This window comes from Corapipo altera, unplaced genomic scaffold (assembly GCF_003945725.1).
Source record: "Corapipo altera isolate COAL_440 unplaced genomic scaffold, ASM394572v1 61411, whole genome shotgun sequence".
NCBI classification, from domain to species: domain Eukaryota; kingdom Metazoa; phylum Chordata; class Aves; order Passeriformes; family Pipridae; genus Corapipo; species Corapipo altera.
Window position 1 is genome coordinate 11,653,717 of NW_020884875.1, and position 12,132 is coordinate 11,665,848.

The window sequence follows — 12,132 nt, forward strand, 5'->3', positions numbered from 1 at the left end:
AGATATATACAAAGTTTTCAATAAGCAAATAGATTGGCACTGTCAAAGAAGTTGTAATACAACATAGTTAAAGGAAACAATCTAAGCCATCTCAAAGTTCTAGTCCAAAAAATGTCAATTTTCCTGCTCTCAAATAATAATGCAATGACTTGATTTCCATACATCCTGATTTTTAAGGGCCAAAATGATCTTTATTACCCATTTTTTTTCAGGGCTATCCTTGAACTAATGCATGAAAACAATCTATTTGCTACAAAATTTAAGTTGCTTAAATTATGATTTACACAAATGGCCTTAACATTAATATAGGCTCGTAATGCTAAGGAAAAAAAGTATATCTTATAGAATCACAGGATGGTTTGGATTGAAAGGGACCTGAAAAAAGATCTCTTTCCAACCCCGCTGCCATAGGCAGGGAAAGTGCATACTAAAAGAAACAACCTGGCATAGTTGCTTTGATAGATGTCAGTATTTCATCTTTGATTTGGACTAAAGACAAACTAATTACCTTTTATATGCCTCTCACTGCAGGGAGCAAAAATGCATGAACATTCTTATATACAGTTATTACTTAAAAGAAACATCTTGCTCCAAGACTGCATAGTAGAGTTTGAGTTAGTACCAGTGACTAGAGAACTAAGAAATACAGGATGTTTCTACTTCCGCTTATCATGGAATTAACTCTAACCCAAATAGAATGCATGAAGAGGTGTACACAGAAAGACTGCCATGTAGCCACACTGATGAAGATTTCTAGACAAAAAGTGATATCCAGAAGATGACAGCAGTATTTCAATTCATATAATTAAAGGAGCTTTTACAAATGATTTTCTAGCAATCCAAGCTGGTTCCCAAGTGTGATTTTGTGCTGTGTGAAGTAACTGATTTATCTCAGTGACAGATTTATCTCAGTGACAGCTGCAAACAAATGTCATTACAAATGTAAACTTTCTGTATGAAAACATACAGGTATGTTTTCACTATTCAAGCCTTAGTGTTTTCATTTGATCTGGCAGTCAAGCCAGCAAAATTACAAGCCCATATCCTCTTTGATTGACACACAGATGTCCAACCAATTTTCAAACCAGAAGCAACAATGCGGAGAAGCAGAGTCCCTGTTAGGAAGGAAAGACATTTCTGACTACTGACACGACCGTATCTATTTTCTTGGGCTGGTTCTACTCTTTCACCATGTTTCTCTTGTGTCTGAACACTTGGAATATCCCAGGTTTAATTCCATAGACTAACTTCTGCATTCTCTTCCCTCTCACTGTAGAGAAGACCTACAGACCAGCAACAAGTGGGACAGACATACAGTACAACATATTTTTACCCACTTAATTAAACCACGAATGAAAAAAAAAAAGGTGACTAAATAGCATTTCCAAATACCAGTTCTGTTTAGTTTTTAATGGCACCTGCCAAATAAGGCAGAGGTAGGGATGAGATATCAGCTTTTCCAGGTTACAAATACAGCTTTTCAGAAAGTTTACCTTTTAAAATGCTACCTTATACCCCCCGATTTTAGTACAAAAGTTGCTTGTATTACTTGTGCTTGTTAGATGACAAGGTTTAGCTGCTTAGCTAGACCTATATTGGGTTAGCTATATTGGGCCTACATCTGTTAAACTCTTTACTTAATTATTCTGGGACTGCATCTGGTAGTGGCAGTAGCAAACCCAAAGATACCACCTTTTCTTTCCATAGTATTTTACAGTGCTGCCAAAGGTTCCCAGAAGAGTCATGTTCAGAGGTGATGTGGATACATATAAATCCACAAAAATATATATAATGTTTATTATCAATATACAAAAGACATGATAACACAGGATGAATTTTATATAATATTATTTACATAAATTAAAATGAAGTAGGCTCACAGTTTATGTAACTCCATACAAAAGAGCAAGAGCAAGCAGAATTGCTGCTGTTTCCATAAACAATATGGATGAAAGAACTGTCAGTAGATGAAATGCCATTGGGGACTCACATTGTTTCCTTCCAATTTTAATGAACTTTAATGGCTGTAAATGAACTTATGGAAAAATATGATAGCCAATATGAATCATGCTCCCTGGCTTGGAGTTCTAATTATTTGCATTCGTATTTGATACTACTCATGTAGAGATGCACAAAATGTATTTGGATCTTGTTCTTGAAATAAAATGTGAAATACAAGTGTTGTGTGTTTAAATGACAGCTTAATCTTTCCATATAAAATTGATGTTTCTGATCTACGCTGACTTCATTCAGAAGATGGTTATTTAATCTTGCATTTGCAACTAACAACGAACCAAGTCAGGACCACCACAACTAATAATTAACTGCTAAAATTTAACTTCTAAAATGTCATAGCTCCTTTATTCTCCTGCTGAGTTTTGGAAAACAACTGTTAAAATGGTGTAAGCCCAGATTAGATTTTTTCCCTGGAAATTTTATTATAATTGCATTCTGCATGCACGAACACACAATCACTTGAAAATATGAAGTCACTTAGGGATCAGTTTGCAAAGAAAATCTTCAAAAATCTATTTCTTAAACAGAGCCACTGAAACCTGTGGAAAAATGGTAGTATTTTCTGTTACTGGAATTTAAGACACAGAGAATGACCCCTGCTCTGCATTACACTCAACTTCAAGGGCTTTTTCTTTCATGTACTTGCATTGCAAAAGTATCTACATGCATTCATAAGCAACTATATTAAATATAAAATTAATCACATGTAGGAAAAAGTGATAAGAGAATGAAAGTAATTTATTTTCTCATTATGATTAAAAAACTGTGCTCCTGACCCACCAAGTCTTGCCCAAGCAAGAAAATAATCAAGATTGCATTCAGCTCAAGCTATTAAATATAAAATCTTAGACACACAAGATCAAGAATGACTTTGTGAAGTTCTACCATCATGTAAATTCACAGTTTTCTGACCAAGCTTTCTCAGGCTACCAGTTACTAAGACACTTAAGTTTGTCCTTTACAAAATAACAGAAGGAGAAAATACAAAAGTATATTAGTTAACATGCACATGCAAAACACACATATGCATAGCTGGGAAGAAACAGGAAGCAACCTGATATAGTTGCTTAGATCAAGAGGTTGATGTTTGCAGTTTCTTACACTTCTACATACCGTAATTTGAACTGAGATCGCACTTCCCCATGTTCTATTTGAACCAGTTCATTGTAACAAGCAGTTACGCTGCTGTTCTCCATGAATTGCTGGAAAACAAATCAAGAGTGCATGAAATAGATTGGAATGGTTTTAAACTGTTATTTCTGTTCCTGCATTTAAAACTCTGACCTTATAAAGAGAGCTGGTGTGAGGCCAGCAAAGGGCCACAAGGGTGATTAAGCACCTCTTCTCTGGGGAAAGGCTGAGAGAGCTGGGACTGTTCAGCCTGGATGGGACTGTTCAGCCTGGAGAACAGAAGGCTGAACTGGGGAACTCATCAAGGTACATAAATGTCTGAAGAGTGATTGTAAGAGGACAGAGCCAGCCTCTTTCCAGTGGTGCCCAGTGACAGGACCAGAGGCAACAGGCACAAACAGAAGCAGATGAGATTACCTCTGAATATCAGGCAACACTTTTTTTTTTACTGTGAGGGTGACCAAGCACTGGCATAGGTTGCCCAGGGAGATTTGGAGATCTTCAAAAGCTGTTTGGCATGGTCCTGGGCAACCTACCTCAGGTGTCTCTACTTCAGTAGGGAGATTGGGTAAGATGACCCCCCAAGGACCCTTCCAACCTCAACCATCTTGTGATTCTGTAGAAATAAGCTTTTGTTGTACCTTTTGTGTTGAATAATCATCTGTTCCTCAGGAATGAGTTCCTAGTTTTTAAGACAACATGGCTATCTAAGTACAAAACAAGTATAAAAATACGCTAAAACCTCAACTGTGGATTTTTCCATTTGGTTCTAGCAACCCAGTTAGAAAAAGAAAATCTAAAAAAAACCCCAAAACAGTCTTACACAAAACCAGTATTGCCTTGATGTTTCATTTGGAACATCTATCCTTAATTCAGACTGGAAATGGAAAACCTTAGAGACATAAAACATTCATGCTAAAAAATAAAGAGAAAAAAAAATTATTTGGCTTTTTTTTCTAAGCAAATATTGTAGCTAAAGCTCAGAAGTGACTTTGATTCACAAGTAATCTCACTGAGCTGTCAATGTGAATTCAGAAGTGCAGAAAAGCGTGTAATGTAAGGAGCGTGCTAACAACAGTGAACAAACTTTTACTCCAGACAGGAGAGATCTTGTCCTATCTTTGTCAGGCACAGGTAGTAATCTAAAAGGTCTTGTGCTTGATCCTGCTGAAATGAGAATTTTTACGTTGCTACAAAAGAAGTAGATTCTTTGACTTAAAATAAAGTTTATTGATGATCACGTACACTGACTTTAGTTACCACATGAAATACCCTGTGTTGTCACTAGTTCTCATGGCACAGCTGCATGCAGAGTCAAGAGGTAGCATGCAAACCTCCAAGGAACAAAAGATAGCTTTTAAGAAATCTGTGCTTCTCTCCTGTATAAAAACTGTGGGGACCAATGGCTTAATTCCAAGTTTTAAGCAAAACGTAAAAAAATAAAATTAAAAACAACTGTCAGCATGGGTCTGTTTCACTCCTTAATGCAAAGATCTTAACGTATTTCTGTAACTCTCACTTCACACACTAAGGGAAAACAAAACACACAGTATCAAGTTGGCAGAAGCAAAGGTACAAATAGCATTGTGTTTTTGCATAACAAACTGTCTGCAAACAAACTTCTCTTCTATAGCACTGTAGATTTAGATTTTCAGTTTTAGGGTGCTCTTTTAAATATTCAATTTTGTGCTAAATTTAAAACAATATAAGAACAAATCTATCAATAATATAAAATTTATAATTGATGGCAATTTTATTTTATAAACTAGACTTACTAGAATATATTAAGTCTCTTTATAAACAGCTTTTTAAAGCAGTGCAGTTTACTGACAAAATTAAACCACTGCTGTTTACTGACAAAACTCTTGGCACAAATCTTTGGCTAAGAACCAAGAACTGCAGCTTACTGAAGTGCTAAACCTGCTCTTAAGTGTTGTATAGTCTTCTGCAGATGTACAGAATCAGTTTATTTAAGTTTACAGTGCTGATGCCATTCATTCGCTGGCTGACTCAAAGCAAAGAAATCAATTGGGACCTGAAAATAGCAGGAAACATTTCCTTTTTTTTATCTCTGCCCCTAATATGACACAAGAAAAGGAAGATCTATTAACTCTCAAATATTACAGGCAGACAGCAACAGTTTATTTTTAAAAAGTTTCATATTTATACAGTATATTTTCATTTAACTAACATATACCCTTAAATTATTTTTTACTTCATTATAATTGGATTCCATTGTTGCTCTATACAGAACTTCACACAAGCCACTGGAATCATTAGCTAGTAGGAGTGCATTATTCTTCCTGCTTAGCAATTGGTACTAGGTTTAACATTAAAGACTTCTTTTATTCCAATCCAGAGAGTTTTAATAGTATCTGGTCAATGAGAATCAACATTTATTTAGGAAAAAAAGTTCAAAATACAAGACAAGACTGTAATTCAATAATTGCAAACATTCAGATCCCCTGTTTGCTGATTTAAATCATAGCTAAAAATCAGTCAGGAAGCTAAATCACTTATTCAAATTAGTCCATCCTAAGTAGGCCACCACTGTTAGATTTATGAGGTTGAGAGGAAAAAAAAATCAGCATAATTAATATACTGGACTAACAACAGCATTAATACACAAACGCAAAAGCGGTTAATTATATGGGGGAAAATCAGAAGATGCAATAAAATAGACTTTCTTGAGAAGGAGGAAGAAAAAGCAGAAATAAGTAAACAAGAAAAAAATATTATTTAAACGGGTATGATTTTCCAAAAATAAATTTCTTTTTTGCTCCAGAGGAAGAGATTCCCTGCAAATACCATCTCTCTTGAAGAAAGGTATTTTTAAATCTTTGTGTGGGGCAGTTTCATGTGTTAATGGATTTAGTCCTTTCTGATCCCTGTCTATCCAAGCAGAAATAGTTCCTATGTCTATACTACTGCAAAAATGGAATGTTTGACATCAGATGTGTTTTAAAGTCTTGAAAGTAATTCCAATAGGGAATTATTATATTACACAAGTTCTCTGATAAATTTGGGACAGCAAGAGGGAATGATTAGAGCACCTGTCAGGTACAAAAAGATTTTATTTTCCTAGGCAGACAGTGTGCCACTGGAATGTGTCTCAGTGCTGCAGAGTATCTCCTCTGTTTTTACTCAGTGCTACACCTACAGTTATAATCTAGCTCATGAAACATTGCCCTGCATAATTTTAAAATGAAACACTAGAACTGAGAAGTAATGAAGTTTTCTTTGAAAACTATTAAAGCTTTTATTTTTTTTATTTTTTTTTTTTTGAGAGAAAGAGATCACTAGAAAGTACTGGCATTCTTGAGCTGACCTTTCTCTTAGATTCACCTTTTCCAATTTTCAGAGTGTCTATGTGCTTTAGAAAGGCTTTGGCCTTCAAATCAATTGCCCCCACAATACCCTGGCAGGAGACGCAAGACTTAGTACCTCTTTTTATTTTGAGATGATCTGAAAATGGTAATTCTGGTGCGTGTTCTGCTATGTAAACAAACTTGGGCTGAATGTGAGTTAGCTCAGATACTGGATATCTGAGCATCTGAGCACGAGATTCTACCTGAGTTAATTCCACTCCTTCTCTGATATTCCTTACTACAATTCATTGTCCTAACTACATGTATATTTAGGACAATATATAGTTAATTCTCTCTAACTACAGTGTCCACTGATGCACTTCTGTTGCCTAAGTACATAACTCCTTATGAACTTAAATAATACCGCTGATTTATAAAATAGCAACATAACATTCATGCCCATCCAAAGCCATTCACACAAAGATTAGAAGAGGGTAAGAAACCTAGATATTCAGAGCTGAGAACTCCTGCTTTTCTGCTCTCTCCTACAAAGATGTTTTGAGAAACAGTATGAATAGTTATCTTTACTTCTGCTGCCTGTACAGGAGAGCTTCTAACTCTGTCCTGAGAAGAACTAGTGCAAACCAAGACAACAGACCTCATGGGAAAAAAAATAAATTCTTCTTCACATCAGGAGCTGGACCAGGTTTGTAGTCCCACTGGAAGAGGAATCCCAGCAGTCTGAGACATGCAGAGATGTTGGGGTGACTAGTCAGCATGCTGCAATATGCAGCACATGTTCATCAGTCTCCCATCATTGTTTTTTAATGCAGTCATAAACAAAACCCACTCACTGCCCAGTCAGACCACAAGAAATTAATTTCAGTACTCTTGCTATTCTGAAAGGATTAGCTACATCACAAAGTCTCTTATTTCACATGCTTCTGGAATACACTGTTGAAAAGAAAAGAATACCAAATCAACTGTCACAGGTTTCTTATCAATAAATTTTTGACAGAAGAGGATGTATAGTTTTCAGTTTGAGGAAGTAGAAGTGTCTGTAATTTATGAAGTTACTATATGGTTTCTATATTACATGGGCAAATTATACTTACCCTATCAAAGCCTGCATCAAGAAGGGGAAGAACAGAAGTCTCTTCTTGGTCAGCAGATCTGTGAAACAAAATCACAGAATCATAGAATCATTCAGGTTGGAAAAAACTGTTAAGATCATCAAGTCCAACCTTTAACCCTGCACTGCCAAGTTCACCACTAAACCATGTCCCAAGTACCACATCTACATGTCCTCTAAGTATCTCCAGGGCTGGTGATTTCTGGGCAGCCTGATCCAATTCTTTACAATCCTTTCAGTGAAGAAATTTTTCATAATATCCAATCTAAACCTCCCTTGGCACAACTTGAGGCTATTTCCTCTTGTCAGATCCCGTACTATTTGAGACAAAAGACTGAGCCTCACCCCGCTACAACCTCCTTTCAGGTGGCTGTAGGGAGCAATAAGGTCCCCGCTCCAAGTCTCCTTTTCTCCAGACTAAACACCCCCAGCTCCTTCAGCCACTCCTCATATGACACATGCTCCAGCCCCTTCCCCAGCTCTGCTCTTCTCTGGACTCACTCCAGCACCTCAATGTCCTTCTTGAATTGAGGGGCTCAGAGCTGGACACAGGATTTGAGATGTGGCCTCACCAGTGCCAAGTGCAGGGGAGGACCACTTCTCTGGTCCTGCTGACTGTGCTATTTCTGATACAGGCCAGGATACCATTGGCTTTCTTGGCCACCTGGGCAATGCTGGCTCATGTTCAGCTGCTGTTTAACCAGCACCCATGGGGGTGTCCTTTTCTGCTGGTACACTTTCCAGCCACTCCTCCCCCTGCCTGTGGTGCTGTTGTGACCCAAGGGCAGGACCCAGCACTTGGCCTTGTTGAACCTCATACCACTGGCCTCAGTCCATCAATCCAGCCTGTCCAGATCCCTCTGTGGACCCTTCCTACTCTCCAGCAGATCAACACTTCCACTCAATTCTGTGTCATCTGCAGAATGACTGAGGGCGCATTCAATCCCCTCATCCAGATCATCAGTACAGACATTAAACACGACCGGTGTATTGTATGGTCACACAACATTAAAGAATTAGATGGTATAAATTTGACAAATTATCTAAACATAACAAACTCAGTGAGAACAGTTTTGCATAAAATACATACATAAAATCATACTATTACAGAAGTTGATGCTACAGTCTTCTTTTATAGGTATCTGCAGCTATTACTACAACCTGATAGTTATTCCTACAGCAAACCTGACAGATCCTCTACAGAAGTCCTGTGTCTCTTCACAGTCAGGGGATTCCAAAAAGGAAGAGAATAAAAGACATCCTGAGATATCCTCTTAGAAATAATCTCAAAAAAAAGTTATTAAGAAAAAGGTAAAGCAAGTTGTAAAATCTTGCTCAGTGGTAAATTTAGTCTATTTTTTAATCTTGACAGGAATAGTTCTCTTGTCACTCTATTTCCTAATATTTTAACTGATCTAGGAAATTATTAAAATGACAATGGATTCAGTAGAGTGTAGAGTTCTAATCAGGGTGTCTGAAGGTATTTGATGAAGATGTATTTAAGTCAGTAAGAACTCTCCCTGAACAGGTGGAGTATGAATTACTGAATAAGGATTTCAGGATAACATTCTGGTAATTATATCATAAACAGGATTGAATTTTGCTCCATTACCTCGTTCCCTAAAAAACACAATTGACTGAGTTATTTCCTTTAGAAAGTAATATACAGCTTTCTGGTTTTGGTTTGGATTTTTTTTTTCTTTTAGAAACTAACATATATCTTTCTAATTTTCTTAGAATACAAACCATTCTGAAGCTGATAGGGATAATACTAGTGTGCATGAAAGGAAAGTTATCAAATAAAACATAAAACATCACTATCCCATTTCACGTGAAAATTATTAAACTTACTCTGTTAAACTTGTTAGTAGATGCTTTCTGTTATTAGATAACTATTACAAATAATATTCTTATAAAGTAAAATCAAAATCTCTCACAAACCAGTAATACTTACATGCGTGGAACCACAGCAAGTATTACAGTATGCTCTGATGGCTCTACAGCACGAATAGACCTGAGGAAACAAAAATTTCTCAGCTACACTCACTGCTTTCTCAATGTTACTCTGAGTATCTTTATTGAAAATATAAATGAAACCATGACTGAAAAACACCATTGAGGCTAGAAAACAGGATATTGCACTGCCAAACCTACCTATCCCCACCTAGACAAACCATTTTCATTTTGCTGCTAGATTCCTTTTGCTCTATCCAGTGCAGAAGGCAAGAGCTCCAAAAACACATAGCACAAACAGCAGTTTTTCAAACCCACTCTTTGTTTGCCCTGTGTACTCAACTTATTTGGGGCAGACTGCCCTGAATGTGTGAGTTGAGAAATCCAGCACATTTTCAAAACCCGCTAGCTCATTCAAACAAGAATCTCTACCACTTCTCATATTTACCACTGTCCTTCTAGACATTTTAAAATTTTCTTTAGAGGGTGAGAAGTGCTTTTGAGGTACGCAAGTAAGAAAAGTGGGTATAGCAAATTATGACAGACTATAATTTATTAATTGCTGAATAAATAGAATTTAGCACCTTGCATAGAATTGGGAAACTGAAAAAAAAAAAAATTACAACCAATTACCAGAACACTCCATTAACTTTTTACAGGTGAAAAGTAAGTTTTTCACTCATATCACACTGTCCTGAATAAATGGTCTTTATTTATGTTGGTCTTTCAGAAAAACTTACATCAGCATGAATATTTGAGCATTAAAATGCCCCTTGTCATAAACATGGCAAATTTCAGGTCATGGTAGACTAGAAGTACAGTATGGTGCAAAATGTATTCTTTAGCTGAAACACTGTATTTTAGCAAAGCATCCCAATACTAAGCACTTAAAAGTGCACAAATGCTGCTTAGATAGAATCATGTGGACCAGAGGAGTGATGTGAAGTTCTGCAGAGAACTGGCAGTGCCTGACCTAGTGGGTAAACATGCTCCTTTGAAGGCTGCAGCTTCAGACTTTGCTGTAGCAGTAAGTCAGGAAAAAAACAGACACAGATAGAAGGGAGTAATTTCACAACAGCTCTGGCTTATGCTCTGAAGCCCATGACCTAAAGACAATTCTGCAATTCATCTTTGCCAAAAGTGTAGTTGTCATATTGTTATTCTCTTACAGATGTATGCAAACCTTCTAGTCTCAGTTCCCCAACTTCCATTTTCTTGTAATTTTGGGTGTTCATTTTTCTTTTTCACTATTTTTGTTTTAAAATTCAGAGGTTTTGTTTTGTACAATATATTCTGAAGCTCAAGAGAAGCATAAGGTCATTTAAGTTACCTGCAGATATCTTCTGCATCAAAATATCTGGAGTTCCTGTGATCTATAACAATTATTTCCTGGTGCTTATCAAGAAAACATTCAAGTGCTGACTCTGGAGTCCAGGCAATATTGCACCCGTATCCAGCTCTGTCACAAGCCCACCAGAAACCATTGCTTTGGTTGTCTTCTTTTGCAAAGATGAGCAAAACCTGCAAAGGATCCAAAACAGTAGCACCACATTAAACACACAAAGTAGTCCTCTGCATGGTGCAAATCTTAACAAACACTTCCGCTCTATGAAAGATTGAGTCTGTTTTGAAAGTGGGAAGGTTGAAGCACAGCTTGTAAAGCAGCTGATGCAGTAGTACAACTTTCTTAATGGATAGAGAGGTCATCAATAGATAATCAATAGTTAATTGAGTAGGTCTGGTTTTCAGGACAAAACTAGCTTGCTAGACGATGATTCTTTCCTACCTCCTGTTCCAATTCATTCAGTAACCACCCAGAGTGTTCAAACATCATTGTCACTCCCATCAGGCCATCCAAGCTATGCACACTTTTGATTGTAAGGAACTGCCTGAAATGCAACTAATCATCACTTTTCCCTGAAAAGGGACAAACAATTAACATAGCACAGTTTTATTCATAACCAATATTATTTCAATACTGAAAAGAGCAGTTTTGGATAGGATTAGGTGTGTGTGTGGGAAAATCAAACATCACAATTTTGAACTCAATAAATTGTCCCAAATTGTCCCTGAATATATGATGTAGTTTCAACAATTTCAGCTGAACACTTAAGGAACTGCTCATGCAAAATTGGATAGGATGTGTACTGAGATGCCATTCTGAAAAGCAAGGAGATGCTGTAGGAAGCCTGTTTGCTAACTGACACGCAGAATAGAGACTGAAAAGGGCTGTGTTTCTGTGCTTCTCATGTAAGAGAAAATCTTTTTAGGAGAGAATAAATTTTTTATCCACTTCTATAATACATACATTATCAGAGTACAATTTATTCAGCAAGGAACACAAGTCATGTAGACATTCCTCATTACAATTTGCATAAATTTACCACAGCGACAGGTAACTAACAGTGCTGCTCTGTGTGTCAGATGAAAAAAAGGGCTAATTTAGTGCAAATAGTGAAAAAGAAGGGCTCACAAAGTCAAAAGTTTATCCACAGCTATTTAAATTGCACTGAAAGGCAGCAGCTAGAGAGTAATCACTTATAAAGCAAAATCCTGTTCATTTCACAAATAAAAGTCATCCCTAACTTCAAT

General features: G+C 36.8%; 1 protein-coding gene across 5 annotated transcripts in view; it reads right to left on the reverse strand.

Moving 5' to 3' along the window:
* Positions 1-12,132, reverse strand: part of PDE8B (phosphodiesterase 8B) — a 72,425-nt gene that overhangs the window by 23,987 nt on the left and 36,306 nt on the right. For all 5 annotated transcript variants that reach the window (XM_027634367.1, XM_027634366.1, XM_027634365.1 and 2 more), the window contains exons 3-6: positions 10,871-11,061; positions 9,542-9,601; positions 7,571-7,628; positions 3,130-3,218 (exon numbers count right to left, since the gene is read on the reverse strand). In XM_027634367.1, the coding sequence (XP_027490168.1) occupies positions 3,130-3,218; positions 7,571-7,628; positions 9,542-9,601; positions 10,871-11,061 (398 nt within the window). The remainder of the gene's footprint in view (positions 1-3,129; positions 3,219-7,570; positions 7,629-9,541; positions 9,602-10,870; positions 11,062-12,132) is intronic.